This window comes from Lampris incognitus, chromosome 11, assembly GCF_029633865.1.
Source record: "Lampris incognitus isolate fLamInc1 chromosome 11, fLamInc1.hap2, whole genome shotgun sequence".
NCBI classification, from domain to species: Eukaryota; Metazoa; Chordata; class Actinopteri; order Lampriformes; family Lampridae; genus Lampris; species Lampris incognitus.
The window spans coordinates 55,379,671-55,401,165 of NC_079221.1; the positions used below are offsets into that span (position 1 = coordinate 55,379,671).

The 21,495-nt window shown below is 46.7% G+C and overlaps 1 protein-coding gene across 1 annotated transcript in view; it reads left to right on the top strand.

Moving 5' to 3' along the window:
- The window catches only part of kdm6a (lysine (K)-specific demethylase 6A), a 117,384-nt gene that overhangs the window by 60,865 nt on the left and 35,024 nt on the right, over positions 1 to 21,495 (top strand). The window contains exons 9-17 of the mRNA XM_056289360.1: positions 3,398 to 3,491; positions 6,463 to 6,589; positions 12,726 to 12,824; positions 13,773 to 13,992; positions 14,353 to 14,493; positions 16,346 to 16,438; positions 17,310 to 17,387; positions 19,261 to 19,368; positions 19,603 to 19,998. Coding sequence (XP_056145335.1) covers positions 3,398 to 3,491; positions 6,463 to 6,589; positions 12,726 to 12,824; positions 13,773 to 13,992; positions 14,353 to 14,493; positions 16,346 to 16,438; positions 17,310 to 17,387; positions 19,261 to 19,368; positions 19,603 to 19,998 — 1,356 coding nt within the window. The remainder of the gene's footprint in view (positions 1 to 3,397; positions 3,492 to 6,462; positions 6,590 to 12,725; positions 12,825 to 13,772; positions 13,993 to 14,352; positions 14,494 to 16,345; positions 16,439 to 17,309; positions 17,388 to 19,260; positions 19,369 to 19,602; positions 19,999 to 21,495) is intronic.

Below are 21,495 nucleotides of genomic sequence, written 5' to 3' on the forward strand. Positions count from 1 at the left end.
GGAACACCTTGGGATCCCCCAGGAGGAGCTGGGAGGCTCTGCTAGTGAGGGATGTCTGGAGTGCCCTACTTAGCTTGCTGCCACCATGGCCCGATCCCGGAGGAAGTGGCTGAAGATGAATAAATGAATGAATGAATGCTCACATATGCATGTTTATGAATCTAACTAAGTTTTATCATCATTAGGATAATTTGATTTCCGGGTTTTTAAAATGCTTACTACTTAAAATGGAGTCAGACAAACTCCTGGATACCTCTTTTTTTATGTTTGTGTGTGCAGCTTGAAGTTGTGGTGAATGGCGAGTTTAGCTTAGCTTAGCTGAATTGCTGGATGTGTACCAGGATCATTAGCAGCTCCTCTCAAAAGAGGGGAAATACATCTTCAAACGTTCCCCAAGAAGGATGATGGAGTAACAAAAGTAGACATTGTAGTTCATGTAGTATAAAGATACTTTCACTTCTCACTTGTAACTCGAGTGAACAGAGTTCTGCAGTAGCTTGTAGCCATGACGGAAGAAGACGGATATGTCTATTACGGAAAAATAGTTCAAAATTGTAATCTCAGTCTGCGCCCTCGGCGTTCTGCGCCCCGGGTGCAGACGCTGGGAGACAATCTGGTGCCACACTCAAAGTTCAACTATATTCAAGTTTGCTCTTCACAACGCTGACCTCTATGACGGGGAGCCAATCACAGCACAGTTTGATATCATAGCCGTGAAATTAAAAAAGAAAAATAATGGAAGAGAAACTTGCTCTGTGTGTCAGGGTATCCCGAATTATATAACATGACGCTTAAATGAGACCACAGTCTGACTAAAGCGTCTGTGGCGTGGACTGAAGTCATTTTACAGATGCAACTACCTGGTTGGTTGACAGTTTCAAATAATTACACAAGAACTGAATCCAGCGCTTTACCCTTGCCCCCGTCCAGAGGGTTAGTGGTCGTGTCAGGAAGGGCATCCGACATACTTGCCAAATCATTACGCGGATTGACAAGACCATACCGGATCAGTTGAGGCTCTGTACGGGATTGGCCGAGGCCCGGGTGAACAACGGCCACTATTGGTGCTGTGCCTTCGCAGGATACCGATGAAAACTATACAATCTGCTGTGGCGGCCCCTGAAAAACAAGGAACAAGCTGAAAGAAGAAGAATACTATAAGAACTGATTCACGATTCTTTGTTACGTCGCATTATAAAAGTACAAGACAGTAAAATTCTTTAGTTTCAGCTCCTCAACACTGCAGCAACAATAGTAATAAAATAACAAAGCGACAAAAAAACAGTAATAATAATAAATAGTGGGTGATGTAAGGTGCTGTGTGTGTGTGTGTGTGTGTGTGTGTGTGTGTGAAATAACTGATGATCCGCTGAATGAATCAGCCCTGTGTGATGGTCTGGTGGTCTGTCCAGGGTGTCTCTCCGCCCGCCACCCAATGACTGCTGGGCTAGGCCCCAGCATCCCCGCGAACCTGAGCAGGGTAAGTGGTTTGGATAATGGATGGATGCATGGATGGACATTTTCATATGCAGCCAGTCTATATTCACTTCTATGGCTGTGCTAATTGGCAGTGTGGTTAGCGACGACCACTGGCTGATGCGGGCGGCAGTCCAAAATTGAACTCCGCTCTATTCTATCCTGAATGCTGTCGTTTTAGAAACTGGGCGGTGTGACTGTAATGACCACCACCGCTCCTGACGCTGATGCTGATCATGTGACAGGGGTCGCGTCCAACCTGGCATTGATGCCGATGCTTTGTGCAGATCGTGTGAAAGCCACTTTAATGATCATTTGTTTTGAAACCAGAAAGAACACCCTTAACAATACCCTTTTTGCCGCTAACGGTGTGGGAAGATGGTGGCACGAATTCACGTTTGTAGCGGCCTCACCCAATACTGTCCATGCAGTGTTTTTGTCCACATCTGCGTTTAAGTTTTGTCTTCGTTTGATGGCTGGGAGAGCTGGCACTGGATTGGCTGGGAGAGCTTGGTCTGCTGCGTCCGGTGGGCCCAGGGACCACAGCCCTGCCTGGAGCTGCACCTGAGGAGGAAGCACCGAGGGTGGTCTGACAGGACACAGAAGTGGGGCAGGCTAAGCTAACTGCTAGCCAGTGCAGACCGGCAGTTCTGGCAATCATCCTGGCTGGCGTTTGTTCCTTTGGACAGTGATTTTTTTGTTTTTTTGTTTGGATATGTGTGTTAGTTTAGATATATGTGTTAGTTTGGATATGTGTGTTCTTGTAGTTCTTGTAGTTTTTGGATATTTTTGTCTTTGTGTTGCATTGCTGTGGGCTGGGGGACACGGCGAGTAAAGTGTTCCTGATTTCTGAACAGGTACAAATGCGTACAATGCAGATAATGTGAAAGCCACTTTAATGGTCATTTCTTCTGAAACCAGAAACAATCCCCTGCATGTGAAACCAGAAGAGCACACGTGTGGTTGAGACAGACCAGGTCTGAGCATCTCAGCGTGTTCTCAGCAGCACAGTTCTCAGTATTAGAGTTGGTTGTTGGGGAAACTCTGGCTTTCTGTCAGTAAATAATTCATTCTACTCTCTGCAGTAGCTGCTGATTGATAATTGATAGCCACACCATTGAGGCAGTTGATTGATGTAAAACCACTTTAAATGCCATACTTAACGTATTTCTGACTAAGAAGAATGAAAAGGCTTTTTTTGTTTGTTTGACTGACCCTTGTCACACGTTCTACTGCTTTCATCAGCTCATGAAATACCGACACTGATAAATCCCTGCTCGTTGTCCAGACCAGGTCTTTATCTCCATCAGGATCCGACCAGGAAGAAACCACAGACCGCCTCTGTTTGTCCTTTATTGCTTTAAGTGTCAGTGTTGAGCCCGAGGCGACTTTATAGAGCTGAGACAGGAAGAGCCCACTACCGCGCCGCTGCTTTGTCTTAGTGTTGTGTGCGTGTCGGCAGACGGAGGCTGTGTAGACACAGGCTTTAGTTTGCATTTGAGATGGCTGAGTCGGAGCTGATAAGGGCATAACATTCAAACGCACACCTAGACACCAGATCAGACCCGGGTCACCAAGGTCACCCAGACCAAACAAACACTGGCCTCACCTCAGAGCGGGTAGTTCAGGTTTGCCAAAATACAAAGGGGACACACACACACACACACACACACACACACACACACACACACACACACACACACACACACACACAAAGACGCATAGTTTAAAACTACCAGACATGTTGAGTCTATCCTGTCCTGTTCTACACCCACCCCTCTCCGTGTGTGTGTGTGTGTGTGTGGTTTCCAGACTCTTTGTGTACATCCACAGAGACCATAAAACACGCTGACCCTCCTGTCTGGCTTAAATAACCTCTCTGTCTCGTTCCTGTCTCTCTCTCTCTTCTCTCTGTCTGCAGAAGAAATACAGAGCAGCAAAAGAAGCCTATGAGAGTCTTCTACAGACAGAAGATCTTCCTCCACAGGTGAAGGCCACTACCCTGCAACAACTAGGTGAGTGTCTCATCCACTTATACACCTATGTTTAAACTAACAGTCCAATTTAAAGTTACACTCCTGAAGACGTGCATGCATACTGGTTGTTGCTGTCACACGTGGAATATGATAAGGATGGTTGTTGTCTGGTAGGACTTTACGAAGAAAAATGACAGGGTGCATAGTGTTTTCATCTTCATCATAGCAGCCACGCGAGGAAGAAGAAAGCAGGTAGTGTTGAGTTAGAAGAAGAAGTGAAGGTCTAACCAGCAGAAATGACAGAACAAGTGGGTAGAAGACCTTTACCAACACATAGTACTACAGCAATAAGTACAACTCAGGTTCAATCAGGTTTTATGGTTGTTTCTGACACAACAGCCCTGCTGACTCGCATTCATCTGGAATGGAGCTCAGACACCCACCTCACTGCCACCTACATAGGACACACACTCGTCCAGTAAAACCAGCAGATTCAGGACTGTGGCACTGAATTAAATAGTTTAATTATTGACCGTGGACGTCACGATGAAGCGTGTCCTGCTGGTCTCCATGTGTCATTATGTTCTGTCCTAGCATGTCCACGCCATGTTGGTTGTCATTTTGGACACGACGATGCTACATTAATACTGCGTTAATGTGTTCAAAGATTTAAATGTCCTGTTGTTCATCGCAAGCCTTTCCCAGACCGCCGGTAGTTTTCCAGCCCCTTATCCCAATATTCCCAGTTCTCTTGTCTGCACGTTGGAACAATGAAGATGATGACTCGCATAGGTATCTAGCTGTCTGACTAACACTCAAACACACACACACACACACACACACACACACACACACACACACACACACACCTTTGTCATGGTATATATGCAAGGCTTAGCGATTTCGGTTTTTATTTTTCAAAATTTCGCCACAAGAGGACACTGTTACATAACCTCACACGAACAGGAACAACTTTTGGATCAGTGGAAACATAAAATCCGGGTGAAAATCAGTTTAGAAATCTGGGTATTTTTCGGTGACAAAAACGAAAACGTTGAGCCTTGTATATATGTAACACTATAAAAGCTATTTTCATAGCGGTAAGATATATATTTCACCCCTGATTTTTTTTTCCCCCCTCATTGTCACATGTACATCTGTTGCACAGCATTCAGTGCAAAAACGCATTAATACACACTGCTCTTTCTTCAGATGATTGTGCAGCTTGTTGGTATGGATTTGGAAATTACTGAATAATATATCACCTTCTCCACCACCCTTTTTGTCCATAAATGTCTCCTTTTGGGAAGTCTTTGCTGCATATGTGACACTAGCGTGTGCTGAGACAGAAAGCCCAGCGAGCAGCTCCGTCAGTCAGAACCACAGCAGAGGCGCAGGTGAATGACAGAGACCGGAGCGGTGCACACCAGGGCAGTGAGCTAGTTACTGGAGGTGACATTTAACATGAAGCACAGTGTGTCGGCCCGGAGGCAGGAAGTAGGAGCACCACATGGAGCTGCAGTCCTTTCATTTGTTCACATTATTTTCTGGTTTGGCATCGTGAGACAGCTTTACCCATGTCCATGGACAGAAACCTCGACTTGCTCTCATCTAGCCTGCAGCACCTCCAACTGCAAAGACGGTGGAGATGAATATGAAGTCTTACAGGTTGACGTTTACATGCATTGAGTACTGAGCAGGTGCTCCTGTGATTTATTTGTCATGACCTGGATTTTGGGTTTTTTTTTTAGATATTTTATTGAAACCCCCCCCCCCCCAACAGTTGTTGTTTTGGTTTAAAATAATCCTAAATTATTTCATAATTTTGATTTATTTTATAATATAATTATTTCATAAAATAATTAGAAATTATAAAATAATTAGAAATTATTTTATACCAAAGTTTCCATAATGGGAGTATATAAAAAAAAACACTTAAATTTTCTTCTAAAAGGTCTATTGGCTATAATGAAGCCAGTGTGTCATAGCTCATATATATACATTACATCGTCACCGTCTTAAAATAATGGCCTAAGTCATATTTTCAAGTTTTCAAAAAAACAGAATAAACTGCAACAAATGTAGAATATAATTGACAGACAGCGTTATTTGTATGTCAATAGTCATATATTGTCATAACCTTTTTGTGCGAAATGATTAAGAAATATCATATATTCTGTATTTGTTTCAGTTTAGTCTGTTTTTTTTGAAAAACTTGAAAATATGACTTAGGCCATTATTTTAAGAAGGTGACGACATATACATATACATATACATTAATGGCCAAATATGTTCATAAAGGCACGACACAAACCGACCCCTCCATCTTTCTGTCAAAATACAGATGAGGCTCTTCTTTCCATCCACTGTGTTCTCTCTCTCTCCCTCTCACACACACACACACACACACACCAATAAAACCATTCCCTTTCTTTCCTGCTGGGGTTGTCATGGTGACCTTTGAGACTCGCCATAGGTGTTAAGGAGAGGAAATGGGAGGTGAGGATGTGTGTGTTTGTGTGTGTGTGTGTGTGTGATTGCTTATTTGCTAGAAACAGCCCCATCGCTGTTGGGTTTGTGTGTTTGTGCATATGAAGGTGCAAATGGTTGGAGAGCCAGGATGAGTTTCTTGTAGCTGGTTGCTCACATGGGGCCTTTTGAAGTGTGTGTGTGTCTGTGTGTGAGGAATACCTCCTCCTCCTCCTCCTCCTCCTGCTCCTCTTCCCCCCTCCTCCTCTCTGTGTGTTTTCAGAGCGCTTTACAAAGACAAACCATTTGTTTCATTTACAAGACGGCTGTGTGTCCATGGCAGACGTGCTGGGCTCGTCCTCTGACCAGCGCCGTGTTGGCTCGACGCCTCACACTCCTGTAGCCCACATCACACTCATGCCCTGTCCGTTCTGCCGAACCCGCTCTGTCAGCTGCTACCCCGGTTCTGGAGAAGCGGCGCGGAGCGGGCCTGTTGGACGGGCGGCGTCCTCACGGCCGTGTGTCTTGTGTGTCCCTGCAGGCTGGATGCATCACACGGTGGAGCAGCTGGGAGAGAAAGGCACCAAGGACAGCTATGCCATCCAGTGTCTGCAGAAGTCTCTAGAAGCAGACCCAAACTCAGGCCAGTCCTGGTACTTTCTGGGCAGGTATGACAAACAAGGGTGTGTGCGTGTGTGTGTGTGTGTGTGTGTGTGTGTGTGTGGAGCCGTCACCTGACACGCCACCAGAGGTTTTGTTCCAGCTGATAAGATTATTTACTTCAAGTTCAAGTTGTTATTTGTCAAACGAACGACAATACAGTATGGCAGGCATCGCTTGGAATGGAATGCTTCAAAAAAAAGCTGAAGAATATGACATCACAGGTTAAGTGAAAACTAAAAAAATATAAAAATGAACAAAAAGTAAGTATAAAAACTACCATGTTTGCACTCCAGCGTGAGGATTAATAAGTAAAACTAACTAAAAATAAGCGAAACGTTCGATGTTTACAGGCCAGAGAAAAGTACATTTAAATTTAAAGCAAACTAAAATCATAGACTGAAATCTAAAATTAACAGTCGACAATGGAATTGTAACAGTACATACAGAGCTGTGTAGTTGTAGTAAATGTAACAGTACATACAGAGCTGTGTAGTTGTAGTAAATGTAACAGTACATACAGAGCTGTGTAGTTGTAGTAAATGTAGCAGTATATACAGAGGTGTGTAGTTGTAGTAAATGTAACAGTATATACAGAGGTGTGTAGTTGTAGTAAATGTAGCAGTATATACAGAGGTGTATAGTTGTAGTAAATGTAGCAGTATATACAGAGGTGTATAGTTGTAGTAAATGTAGCAGTATATACAGAGCTGTGTAGTTGTAGTAAATGTAACAGTATGTACAGAGGTGTGTAGTTGTAGTAAATGTAGCAGTATTTACAGAGCTGTGTAGTTGTAGTAAATGTAGCAGTATATACAGAGGTGTGTAGTTGTAGTAAATGTAACAGTATGTACAGAGGTGTGTAGTTGTAGTAAATGTAGCAGTATTTACAGAGCTGTGTAGTTGTAGTAAATGTAGCAGTACATACAGAGCTGTGTAGTTGTAGTAAATGTAACAGTATATACAGAGCTGTGTAGTTGTAGTAAATGTAACAGTATATACAGAGCTGTGTAGTTGTAGTAAATGTAACAGTATGTACAGAGGTGTGTAGTTGTAGTAAATGTAGCAGTATATACAGAGCTGTGTAGTTGTAGTAAATGTAGCAGTATATACAGAGGTGTGTAGTTGTAGTAAATGTAACAGTATGTACAGAGGTGTGTAGTTGTAGTAAATGTAGCAGTATTTACAGAGCTGTGTAGTTGTAGTAAATGTAGCAGTACATACAGAGCTGTGTAGTTGTAGTAAATGTAACAGTATATACAGAGGTGTGTAGTTGTAGTAAATGTAACAGTATATACAGAGCTGTGTAGTTGTAGTAAATGTAACAGTATGTACAGAGGTGTGTAGTTGTAGTAAATGTAGCAGTATTTACAGAGCTGTGTAGTTGTAGTAAATGTAGCAGTACATACAGAGCTGTGTAGTTGTAGTAAATGTAACAGTATATACAGAGCTGTGTAGTTGTAGTAAATGTAGCAGTATATACAGAGGTGTATAGTTGTAGTAAATGTAGCAGTATATACAGAGGTGTGTAGTTGTAGTAAATGTAGCAGTATATACAGAGCTGTGTAGTTGTAGTAAATGTAACAGTATATACAGAGCTGTGTAGTTGTAGTAAATGTAGCAGTATATACAGAGGTGTATAGTTGTAGTAAATGTAGCAGTATATACAGAGCTGTGTAGTTGTAGTAAATGTAACAGTATGTACAGAGGTGTGTAGTTGTAGTAAATGTAGCAGTATTTACAGAGCTGTGTAGTTGTAGTAAATGTAGCAGTACATACAGAGCTGTGTAGTTGTAGTAAATGTAACAGTACATACAGAGCTGTGTAGTTGTAGTAAATGTAGCAGTACATACAGAGCTGTGTAGTTGTAGTAAATGTAACAGTATATACAGAGCTGTGTAGTTGTAGTAAATGTAGCAGTATATACAGAGGTGTATAGTTGTAGTAAATGTAGCAGTATATACAGAGGTGTATAGTTGTAGTAAATGTAGCAGTATATACAGAGCTGTGTAGTTGTAGTAAATGTAGCAGTACATACAGAGCTGTGTAGTTGTAGTAAATGTAACAGTATATACAGAGGTGTGTGGTTGTAGTAAATGTAACAGTGTATACAGAGGTGTATAGTTGTAATAAATGTAGCAGTATATACAGAGGTGTGTGGTTGTAGTAAATGTAACAGTATATACAGAGGTGTATAGTTGTAGTAAATGTAACAGTATATACAGAAGTGTGTAGTTGTAGTAAATGTAACAGTATATACAGACGTGTATAGTTGTAGTAAATGTAACAGTATATACAGAAGTGTGTAGTTGTAGTAAATGTAACAGTATATACAGAGGTGTGTAGTTATAGTAAATGTTAGATGTATTTGTACATAGCACAGAAGTGGTGTGGCAGAAAGTGATCAACGCAGAATAAAGTGAGGACTGTGCATTTTTTAAGAGAGGGGTGTGTGTGTGTGTGTGTGTGTGTGTGTGTGTGTGTGTGTGTGTGTGTGTGTGTGTGTGTTCCAGAGTCTATATGTGTTCAAGGGTCTTATGGCTTGTGGGTAGAAGCGGTTCTAAAGCCTGTTGCTTCGGGCCTGGATGCTCCAGTAACAGTGAACAGTTTGTGGCTGCGATCCCCAACTCTCCGCTTGGCTTTCTTCCTGCACCTCTGGGTGTAGAGTTCCAGCATTGCTGGTCGGTCAGTCCTGGTGGTGTGGTGCGCTGTTTTCACCACCCTCTGTAGAGCCTTGTGGTCAAGGGCGGTGCAGCTGCTATAAGACAAGTCCTTGTACGCATCTTCCCTAGACATTTCCAACGGGCGGGAGTCCTGCACCATTTGTGTGTCCGTGACAGAAGCAGATGTGATGTCTTCAAAGTGCATTAAAAGTGTTTCGCTCAAAGTGTAGTGTGACTCCACTTTGTCCCTATACTGTCCTTGAGCAGTGTTGGATCGTTGTACGGAGTTCATACAGAGTTTTCCTTTATTCGCCCAAATCCCCCAAGTTGAAAGCAGTTGTCCGCGCTTGAAGCATGGTGGGGATTTTGCCGTTTACCCGTGACCTGTTAGTGCAGCCTCTTCAGTGCATTTGCCAGTATATCCCATAACAGCTTCTGAGTATTTGTCAATGTTACTTTCCGCATCCCAGAAAACTTGCAAGTCGAGTAAAAATGGAGTTGGACTGGTCGGACCAGCGCTGAATGCATTGCATCACAGGCCTCTGCTGTTTGAGTGTTCTGCCTGTAAGCGAGGAGCAGGGGAACCGAAACGTTACCTGATCTGCTGAAGGGAGGTCAGGGAGGGCCTTACATCTGTCCCGGAACGGAGAGGAAACATGGTTGAGTGTGTAGGGAAGCTGATGTGTTTAGGGAATCTCAGCCGGACTGTCTTCAGATTGGCACTGTTGAAATCACCAGCCACAGCAAACACAGCCAGGTTGTGCAGTCTCAGCTGATAACAGCATACAGCTCATCCACAGCTCACGTGGCGTCAGCGTGCCGTGGAAAGTAAACCACTCTTGGTACGATTGGTACAAACTCTCTCAGGAGGTAGTGAGGTCAGTGTCTGATCATAAGATGCTCTAAATTAGGAGAACGTCCACTTGAAATAGTCTCCACATTCAAGCACCACATCTTGTTGATCATGAAACAAACGCCTCCCCCTCTGCTCTTCCCGAGTCCTTTGTTCGATCCGGCCGGTGAATAGAAACCCCCGCAAGGACAGTGGCGGAGTCAGGGATCATTAGGTTCAGCCAGGTCTCAGTGAAAACCATAACGTTAAAGTTTCTAATGTCCTGTTGGAGAGCCATCCTGCGCCTCAGTTCCACCAGTTTGTTCATTCACTAAAAGAAGGCTTGGGAGAGGAGGCTGGTTTCCACATCGCCTCAGCCTGACTAGAACTCCTGCCGATTTTCCTCGTTTCCTTCGCTGGTGGTGCTTTCCAGCTGTTGTTTCAGATGACCGTTGTTCTCGATGTGAAATCAGAATCCATTGTGTTCCTAATGTCAAGTAGTGTTGGTGTGTCATAGCTACTGAGAGCCAAAGTGGATTTAACAGAAACATTCCACAAAATACTCCCAAGAGCAGAACCACGTGAAAGTATCCTGAACGCTCTTAATGGCAACGATAACAGTGGTGAGCATGGTCCCCTCACAGCAAGAAGGTCCTGGGTTTGAGCCCCGGGGTAGTGCAACCTCCAAGGTTGCACTACCTCGGGTCGTCCTCTGTGTGGAGTTTGCATGTTCTCCCCATGTCTGCATGGTTTTCTCCTCTGGGTGCTCCGGTTTCCTCCCACAGTCGAAAGACATAAAGGTCGGGTGAATCCACCATACTACATTGTCCCTAGGTGTGAATATGTGTGTGTGTGTGGGGGGGCCCTGTGATGGCCTGGCGGTCTGTCCTGGGTGTCTCTCCGCTTGCCGCCCAGTGACTGCTGGGACAGGCTCCGGCATCCCCATGACCCTGAGAGCAGGATAAGCGGTTTGGATAATGGATGGATGGACTCTACAAAACCAGTAAATAGACTTAAAAAACGCTAATTTGAGGCAGCGCTAGACGCACGGCAGCCATCTTCACTGGCGCCGTAACTGTGTTACGCCTTGACGTCCTCAGTCAGCCTGCTGTCATAGTCTAGGATTCACTGACTGTTTACATGCAGACAATAATCTGGTTAAAATGAACACCCGGATGAAGACGATGGTGTGATGAAGGTGTCTACATGTGTGTAATGGATGTGATCTCTTCAGTAATCTGAGACTCGTTGGATAGTCAAATTACGAAATGTAAATTACGCCGTGTGCGACTCCGCTTCCAACATTGCATCGTGTTTCCATTTCTGTTTTTTCCCTCCGTCCAAAAACTTTACCTCAAACTCCTTCGTTCTACTGAACATGACCACTGTTTCAGAAGCGTGACTGCTTCCTGCCGCTCGCCTTGTTGTTCTTCGTGTCATTTCCGGGTCAGATGACAGTAACACAACCAATTCTCCGACTGAACCCAGATGAAGGTGAATACAAATCACAGTAAATCACATGACTGATGAAAAATCTAGTTGTGTTAGTCACATTAGCTCGTGTTGATTTAGATCTTAATTTGCTTAAGCTGCAATAATCGAGTTGTTACTCGGTGTGATTAAAATTGAGTTTTGACTTGCGTGTAAACACCCTGATAATGAGTTGTTCGGGTGAGTCCTGGGTTCTACTACATGGAACTAATATAGGAAAGCATTTCATCCAGAGTCCTCTACTTCTTCTGGGAATTTAACGCGTTTCCTTTGGGAGCCTGCGCACCTCGCCGAACCCTTCATGTCCAGTCTGTGTCTCCTGTTTCTCCGGCTTGGTGACATCCTGGACTGTGAAAGCTCTCCGGAGAGATACGGCAGTATTAATGAAGGACAACATAGAGTACAACCATTATATACATACCCCCCCTTTCCCCCCAGTTGTATCCGACCAATTACCCCACTCTTCTGAGCTGTCCCGGTCTCTGCTCCACCCCCTCTGCCGATCCGGGGAGGGCTGTAGACTACCACATGCCTCCTCTAATACATGTGGAGTCGGCAGCCTTTGCTTTTCACCTTACAGTGAGCAGTTTCGCCAGGGGGACGTAGTGTGTGGGAGGATCACGTTATTCTCCCCAGTTCCCCCTCCCCCCTGAACAGGCATCCCTGACTAACCAGAGGAGGAGCTAGTGCAGCGACCAGGACACATACCCACATCTGGCTTCCCACCCACAGGCACAGCCAGTTGTGTCTGTAGGGATGCCCGACCAAGCCGAGGTAACATGGGGATTCAAACCGGCCATCCTCATGTTGGTAGGCAACGCAGTAGACCGCCATGCCACCCAGACGCCCTCTTCCTTTATATTTTCTTATGTGTTCAGACAAGAGAATAGCAGAGAAGGAGACAAAGGACAGAAATATCCTGGTGGAATTGGATCCTTGTCCACCAGGAATAAACATGTACCTCCAAAACCACTGGACTATCCCAGAGCACACAACACAGCGTGAATTATGACCTGTTTTATTAAAACAACCGTTTTAGGGAAGTGTAATTTAGGATTTGTGTTCATGCCGCTGATATCGTGTGAAACTGTCGTCTTCATCAATGCTGGCATGTCAAACTCTTGTATCTGTTAAATGTGCCCTTTGCCATCCTGCCAGGTGCTATTCCAGTATTGGGAAAGTCCAAGATGCCTTCATCTCCTACCGCCAGTCCATCGATAAGTCGGAGGCCAGCGCCGACACCTGGTGCTCGATAGGGTAAGACTGGATCTCTGGACTTGCATGACGTCATTCTGATTTTCCTGCTGACACACTGTAGTTGTGGACATCTGCTAGCATACAGAAGCATTTTCTGAATGTGGTTTATGTTTGCAGGCTCTCCGCTCCCTCGGCACGCTGTTTAACAAACATAACACAGTGATTCATATGTGGAACCCAAGTTTTACTTGTTGATGTTGTACTATCTGTTGGTAAAGGTCTGCTGCCTGCTTGTTAAACACAATAACTTCTCTTCTTCAAACTCAACACTACCTGTCTTCTTCCTCATTTGGCTGCTATGATGAAGATGGAAAAGACTATGTACCCTATCATTTTGCCTGGCAAAGTCCTACCAGACACCAACCATCCACATCACATACTGCTAAAGATTATATGGATGTTTGTGGATTAGATATTGTCTTTACGGCACAGTTGCACAGTGGTTAGCGCGGTCACCTCACAGCAACAAGGTCCTGGGTTCGAGCCCCGGGGTAGCCCAACTTTGGGGGTTGTCGCGGGTCGTCCTCTGTGTGCAGTTGGCATGTTCTCCCCATGTCTGTGTGGGTTTTCTCCGGGTGCTCCGATTTCCTCCCACAGTCCAAAGACATGTAGGTCAGGTGAATCGGCCGTACTAAATTGCCTCTAGGTGTGAATGTGTGTGTGTGTGTGTGTTGGCCCTGTGATGGACTGGCGGTCTGTCCAGGGTGTCTCCCCCGCCTACCGCCCAATGACTGCTGGGATAGGCTCCAGCATCCCCGCGACCCTGAGAGCAGGATAAGCGGCTTGGATAATGGATGGATGGATATTTTCCTAAATACAGCAGTGACAGAGAGCATCGTGAAGGAGACTTGTTTGGGTGTAAATCTTCAGGATCGTAGCTTTAAATCTTGACAGGATGGCGAAAGGCTATCACTGCTTTCATCTCCTATCCCCTCATTGGGCTACCAGGGTGCTGTACCAGCAGCAGAACCAGCCTATGGATGCCCTGCAGGCCTACATCTGTGCTGTTCAGCTGGACCACAGCCACGCCGCTGCCTGGATGGACCTGGGCACGCTCTACGAGTCTTGCGGCCAGCCGCACGACGCCATCAAGTGCTACATCAACGCCACGCGCAGCAAGGCATGCCTCAACACCGCCGCCCTCACGCAGCGCATCAAGCTGCTCCAGGTGAGGTCTCGTCCCCTTCACATCCCTGTCTGTTGGTGTGTTGTTGCAGTTAAGTGCTGTGCTAATTTGAAAGCCATGCCAGTGTATTGGTTTTGTTTTAATGGCCGCCATGCTAGTTTCGTTTAAATATGAATAGTGATTCATATTGGTGTGGGTGAGCATGTTTCCCCACCTGTAAGACATAACCTCATGGCTCTGAACATCCCTCAGCAGGTTCTTTGGTTTGGTTTTAGCATTTCTTCAGGGGGTACGAGCTCATCCTGTCAGCTGATGCTAAATGAGTAATACTTGATGCACTTATTCTGGGTCCCGTCTCTCACTCAACTCACACGCAGCGCTGTCTTGGGATATTTCTCCTAGGCTCAGTTGTGTAACCCGCAGCAAGGTAGTCTGCAGAACAAGAGTAAAATGCTTCCTAGTATTGAGGAGGCGTGGAGCCTCCCCATCCCGGCCGAGCTCACGTCCCGGCAGGGAGCCCTGAACACTGTGCAGGCGCAGCAGGTGAGACCCGGCTCACGCCAAGCCTCTTAGAGAACTGCTAGCACACCACGCTAATGACTGCTAACACAGGGCAGGGCCCTGCTCCAGTACATTCACATGTTCCTTTCAGCCCGTCATCAGCCGCATATCATTAAAACACCGCTTCCCCAGTCGGGCGCTCAGGTGGCGGTGTGTTAATGGTGTTTCAGGAACATTTGGGTGTGTCGTAAACGAGTTGGAGCAGGGCCCAGGTTGTAATGGGTTCATTTGTGGAGTGGTGGTTAACCTTCACACCGCCTGTCCTTATCACCTCTTATCAAGTCTGAAAATGATTAGCTGACACTGTCATGGCTGCCCGTGTCCCACACGTCTCCGGTTTGACGAAGAGTCGTCGATCCTGTGCCGCCGCTGATATTTCATTTGACATTTTGCCGTCAGCCATTTTATAACACGTGGTCACGTACGCTGCTCATCCGCTCAGCCAGGCTGGGAATGCATGGAAGAACCCCCCTCCCTGATGGGGTGATGAATTCAGATCACGTGGCTGGAACACGAATGTTTTAGCTTCTCACCTCTCATGTCTGATGTGTCCCGTCCCACCGATCCCCAAAATTACACATCACTCATGTCAAACCCCGCCTGTCTCTTTCAGCTTCTGCAGGACTAAACCAGTCCAGTCTTCATCACCGTCACTCCCCTGTTAACACAGTGACATATCCATGCACACGGCGCTCTTCCTCTGATGGTGTTAATAGAGACACGCATGTGTGTGCGAGGGTATTACGAAGACACATTTATCATGCAGTCTCAGCCCGATGCCGTTTAGGAATATTTGTATTTATAATTATAATAATAATTATTCCATTCCATTATCCCAACCACTTATCCTGCTCTCGGGGTCGCGGGGATGCTGGAGCCCATCCCAGCACTCACTGGGCGGCAGGCGGGGAGACACCCTGGACAGGCTGCCAGACTATCACAGGGCTGACACACACCCACCACAATCAATTGATTAACCAATTAATTACAGTTATTATAATTAGTTATGATTATAGTCATTATAATTAATTACAATTTTGATAATATATTTACCCTGTGATGGCCTGGCGGCCTGTCCAGGGTGTCTCCCCGCCTGCCGCCCAGTGACTGCTTGGATAGGCTCCAGCATCCCCGCCACCCTGAGAGCAGGATAAGTTGTTTGGTTAATGGATGGATGTATTTATAATTACCAAAAAGTGCTCTAATATTTCCGTGGTCTCTGTTGGGCTGAAGTTGGTCTCCGTGCAGACGATTTAATACTCCCACTGTTTTCTTTCAGCCATATTAATTCATTAATATGAATTTTACGATGTGTGAAAACCAAAACAACCGTTTCACATTAGACTGCACCCCCCCCCCCTTTTTCTCCCCAATTGTACTTGGCCAGTTACCCCACTCTTCCGAGCCTCTGCTCCACCCCCTCTGCTGATCCGGGGAGGGCTGCAGACTACCACATGCCTCCTCCCATACATGTGGAGTCGCCAGCATCCAGCACAGAGTTTTGCCAAATCAGAATGCGAACTGACAAGACCATACCGGATCAGTTGAGGCTCGGGTTAACAATGACCACCATTGGTGCTGTGCCCTCACAGGGTACTGATGGAAACTATCAAACCCGCTGCGGCGAAACAAACAAGCCGAAAGAAGAAGAAGAAGTGTGCATGGAAATGTACTGCGTTCATAACTTCCTGTGGTCTTGTTGACGTGGCCGGCCAGTGCGAGCACCGTGACGTTGAACTTATTACTTTGTTACACCGTAAACTGGAGTTGGTGGTTTTTTTCTTTATTCCTAGTCTTGTATCTGTTCTTACATGCTGTTTGTCTGGTTGTCCAGACGGGTAAAGGAGAGGCCGGTCAGTCCTCCAGCAGTCACTCAGATCCACAGGCCAGTCCTGCCAAGAGGAAACGCACCGCCAGCCCAGTCAAGGTACTCCCCCACCAAACTGGTCTGTACTGGGTAATGTTAAAGGGACATTCTCCTTTCATTTCATTTCAGTTTCACTGGGAGTGATGAAGAAGGACAGGATTAGGAACGGGTATATTAGAGGGACAGCTCAGGGTGGACGGTTTGGAGACAAAGCAAGAGAGACAAGATGGAGATGGTTTGGACATGTGTGGAGGAGAGATGCTGGGTATACTGGGAGAAGGATGCTGAATATGGAGCTGCCAGGGAAGAGGAGAAGAGGAAGGCCAAAGAGGAGGTTTATGGAGGTGGTGAGGGAGGACATGCAGGTGGCTGGTGTGACAGAGGAAGATGCAGAGGACAGGAAGAGATGGAGACGGATGATCCACTGTGGCGCCCCCTAACGGGAGCAGCCGACAGTAGCAGTAGTAGTAGTAGTAGTAGTGAAAGGGAAATTCTGTTGATTAGTTTATTTCTTTACATCCTGGGTCTTATGTTGGAGATTTAGTAGACTTTGGACACAGGACCACTGCTGGGCTCAGTATTACTTGATGTCTTATGGGACAACTGAACAGGAGTCCTCAACCTGTCCTTAAACCTGGTTCGGATAATTCGGTCAAATTGGACTTGTTGAAACGTATCTGACACTCATGTTCAGTGACCCATAAGACACCATTTTGAAGCTGAGTCCAGCGATGGGCCCGTGCCCAAAATCTACAAAAGGGGGTCTGATGAGTAAAATGAAATCACAACTGCACGTTTTAAAAAAAACAGTTTTCCTTTAACCTCTTATGAACTTGATAATTGGTTTATTATTCATGGTCTTGGGAATTTGTGTAGCTTATTTTTTTTTAGCTTTTGGTTAGTGACTGTTTCACATGTGTCATATTCACAGGGTGTCACAGACCCCTGGTCAACCAGCCAGGCCCATCAGCACATCCCGTCCTGGTACCTAACGCCACAGAAAGTTCAGGTATATAATGTCACACATATATATGACTTTACAGTCTTATCCACAGCTTTATCGAGGCAGCATCAGGGTAAGGTTGAAACTGGGCCAAACAAGCTAATTACGACACCAGGAATTTTGCTCAATCTTTGGATTTATTAACACATTTAAGTGTCTCGGTTGGCTTGATGGTGGCTTTCTGTAACTGCATATGGGAAGAGTTAACCGACAGTGAACAGGATGTTGTTTGAACAAAACGAACGTGCTGAAATGGTTGTAATTGTTTTTTTAGGGAGATTTGAAATAAAAACACCGGGGGGTGCGCTCCAATTATCGGGGCATCACATTGCTCAGCCTCCCTGGGAAAGTCTACTCTGGGGTGCTGGAAAGGAGGCTCCGACCGATTGTCGAACCTCAGATCCAGGAGGAACAATGCGGATTCTGTCCTGGCCCTGGAACAGCGGACCACCTCTTTACCCTTGCGGAAGTGCTGAGGGAGGCATGGGAGTAAGACCAGCCAGTCTACATGTGTTTTGTGGACTTGGAGAAGGCTTACAACCGTGTAACCAGGGGCACTGTGGGGGGTACTGCGGGAGTATGGGGTACCGGGGCAGTTGCTACAAGCCATCCGGTCCCTGTATAACCAAAGTGAGAGCTGTGTCCGCATTCTCGGCACAAAGTCAAACACGTTTTCGGTGGGTGTCGGACTCCACCAAGGTTGTCCCTTGTCTCCGATACTGTTTGTGATATTCATGGACAGGATCTCAAGGCGCAGCCAAGGTGAGGAGTGTGTCCGTTGTGGGAACCTCAGAATTGCATCTCTGCTCTTCACAGATGATGTGGTTTTGTTGGCTTCATCAGAACGTGACCTCCAGCGAGCACTGGGGCGGTTTGCAGCTGAGTGTGAAATGGTCGGGATGAGATTCAGCACCTCCAAGTCTGAGGCCATGGTTCTCTACCGGGAAATGGTGGATTGCTCCCTCCGGGTTGTGGATGAGTTGTTGCCTCAAGTGAAAGAGTTCAAGTATCTCGGGGTCTTGTTCACGAGTGAGGGTAGGATGGAGCGGGAGATTTGACAGGCGGATTGGTGCAGCATCAGCAGTAATGTGGACGTTGTGGTGAAGAGGGAGCTGAGCCGGAAGGCAAAGCTCTCAACTTACCAGTCATTCTTGGTTCCAACCCTCACCTATGGTCATGAGCTTTGGGTAGTGACCGAAAGGGTGAGATCGCGGATACAAACGGCTGAAATGAGTTTCGTCAGTAGGGTGTCTGGGCTCAGCCTTAGAGGTAGGGTGAGGAGCTCGGACATCCGGAGGGAGCTCAGAGTAGAGCCGCTGCTCCTTCGTGTCAAAAGGAGCCAGTTGAGGTGGTTCGGGCATCTGATTAGGATGCCTCCTGAGCGCCTTCCTTTAGAGGTTTACCAGGCACGGCCAACTGGGGGGAGACCCTGGGGTAGACCCAGAACTCACTGGAGGGACTACATGTCCAGTCTGGCCTGGGAACGTCTTGGGATCCCCCAGGTGGAGCTGGAGGGCGTTGCTGAGGAGAGGGACGTCTGGCGTGTCCTACTTAGCTTGCTGCCACCGCAACCCGACCCTGGAGAAGCGGCTGATGATGAGATGAGATGAAATGCAACCTGCCAATAACCATTTACCTCCATCCAAACTGATATAACGGTGTCAGTTGATCTGAACCGTAAACAACTCGAGCCATATGCTATAACTATACCCATATAGACAGGTATGACTATAACGATATACATATGAACAGCTGACACTATACAGACTGGTTCGTACACAACGGCCCCATTCATTCGGTTTATTCACACTTTGTAAACCCAGAGGTGTGAAACGGTGTGAGTTCTGTCCTTAATAGTAGAGTGTGCTTTGGTTCACAGCTTCTAGATCACCTACGGACCAACCGGGCCAGCCTCAAACCAGTGCAGGTGCAAATGCTGGAACAGCTGGAAAGCCAGTTTTCTCTCATGCAGCAACATCAGCAGCAGGTGCACACACACACACACACACACACACACACACACACACTTTAAAAAGAGCTGCGATTATACAGGTTTTGCGAACAATCACAGAAGGTTGAATCAGTTCATCTGGATGCGACCTTCTCTGGTTTTCCTACCTGGATCACTGAGAATGCATCAAAACATTATTTGGAACATTTTTGGCAGCTGTTTCTTATGACCTGATGCTGTTTCTTATGACCTTTCTCATTGACGATACAGATGAGGCAGCAGGCGGCGGCGGCTGGCCAATCACGGCCCAGCATTCCCAATGGGCCTTCGGCTGAGCCCTCTCACCCCACAGGTCTGTCCCACTCCTTCCCTACCAATAACAAAGCCATCCGGCCCCCCTGCACTGCTCAGCCCACGGAAAATGGACCGTGCACGTCAAGCACAGCCGGGCCGCCGGGCCATCCGGACGCCGGTTCTCTGGGCAACAATCACACCCAGGAACTGGGAGGAGGTGGAGCAAGCAACGGAACCGTGCCTTACCCCCTGCAGAACTCTCTACCTCACAACTGCACAGCCACCAGTCACCCCAGAAACAGCAGCACCACCAGTAGTCCCAGTCCCCTGGAGGAGGCCTGGAAGAGCCAGCAACATAACACCACCACTCAGGTAGCTCTCTGATACAGCGGTTGTCTGTCTCACCCGTGTCGCCGGTTTGCTGCTCTCTTAGAAATGTGTTTAGTTTGCTACTTTATGAGTTCCCACTCATCCTGGAGAACCTGAACATTTATAGACCCGTTTTTTTGGTCAGGGAAAACACCTGAAATTTGATAAAATCGATGAAATGTCCTGGAAAGCTTATTCAGATTATGGAAAATTGTTTAAGTCAGGTTATAAAATTGTATTTTTACCTGCTGAGATGTGACAGTGTGTGGAAACGGGGCGGTATGTTCGGTCCCACAGTCCATATAGGGCTGCTGAGACGTCCACTGATAGCGAATACTGAATGATACGACCTTCCAGCAACGCCTGGCATGGTTATCCAAGGTGAAGTCATGGAAAATGTCTTCGAAAAGTCCTGGAAAAGGATTTCTTAAAGGTAGAATGAGTAGGATTTTCCAAAAAAAATAAAATAAATAATCAATGTATAGACTCGTATAAAAACACGCCCCTCTCAGTCATCCCTTATGACCCACTAGAGGCGTGTGGTGGTGTCTGTATCTGCAGAAGCCCTGTCCTCTGTCTGTAGTTTCTTAGTTTGCTGTGTACGGGAGGTTTCTGGGCGTTAGTCTTTGGGCAGCGGGACTCTATAAAAACATAGTGACCAGGTGCCAGATCAAGATTGTAAGCACGAGAACGTAAGAGGAAGCCACGATGATGGCGGACACAGCACAGAAAAGACACAAATATAGCCGGGCAAAACGCCAAGTAGACAGCCAATTCCCAAGCGAGAGTGAATCCGGGGTTGGCTTTCACCCGCTGGCGAGCACTGAAGGAGAGGAAGGGCATGACGTTTGACGCGGAGTTGGCCTGTACACTAGGATGTGTTCTGGCTACTGCGGTGAGGGGGCGTGTCCTTCTAGGGTCGTTGAACTGGGGAGGAGGGGCCAACTTTGAATGTTGTGTTTACAAACCTGAGCCAACAAATCCTACTCGTTCTACCTTTGAATAAAGTGGGAACCCTGATTAAGTTTTCACATAAGGGGGCGCCCGGGTAGCGTAGCGCTCTGTTCCGTTGCCTACCAACACGGGGATCGCCAGTTCGAATCCCCGTGTTACCTCGGGTTTGGTCGGGCATCCCTACAGGCACAGTTGGCCATGTGTGGGAAGCCGGATGTGGGTACGTGTCCTGGTTGCTGCACTAGCGCCCCCCTCTGGTCAGTCGGGGCGCCTGTTCGGGGGGGAGGAACTGGGCGAAATAGCGTGATCCTCCCACGCGCTACGTCCCCCTGGTGAAACTCCTCACTGTCAGGTGAAAAGAAGCGGCTGGCGACTCCACATGTATCGGAGGAGGCATGTGGTAGTCTGCAGCCCCCCCCGGCTCGGCAGAGGGGGTGGAGCAGAGACCGGGACGGCTCGGAAGAGTGGGGTGGCCGAGTACAATTTGGGAGAAAAGGGGGGAAAATCCAAAAAGAAAGGAAAAAAGTTGTCACATGGTAGGACTCC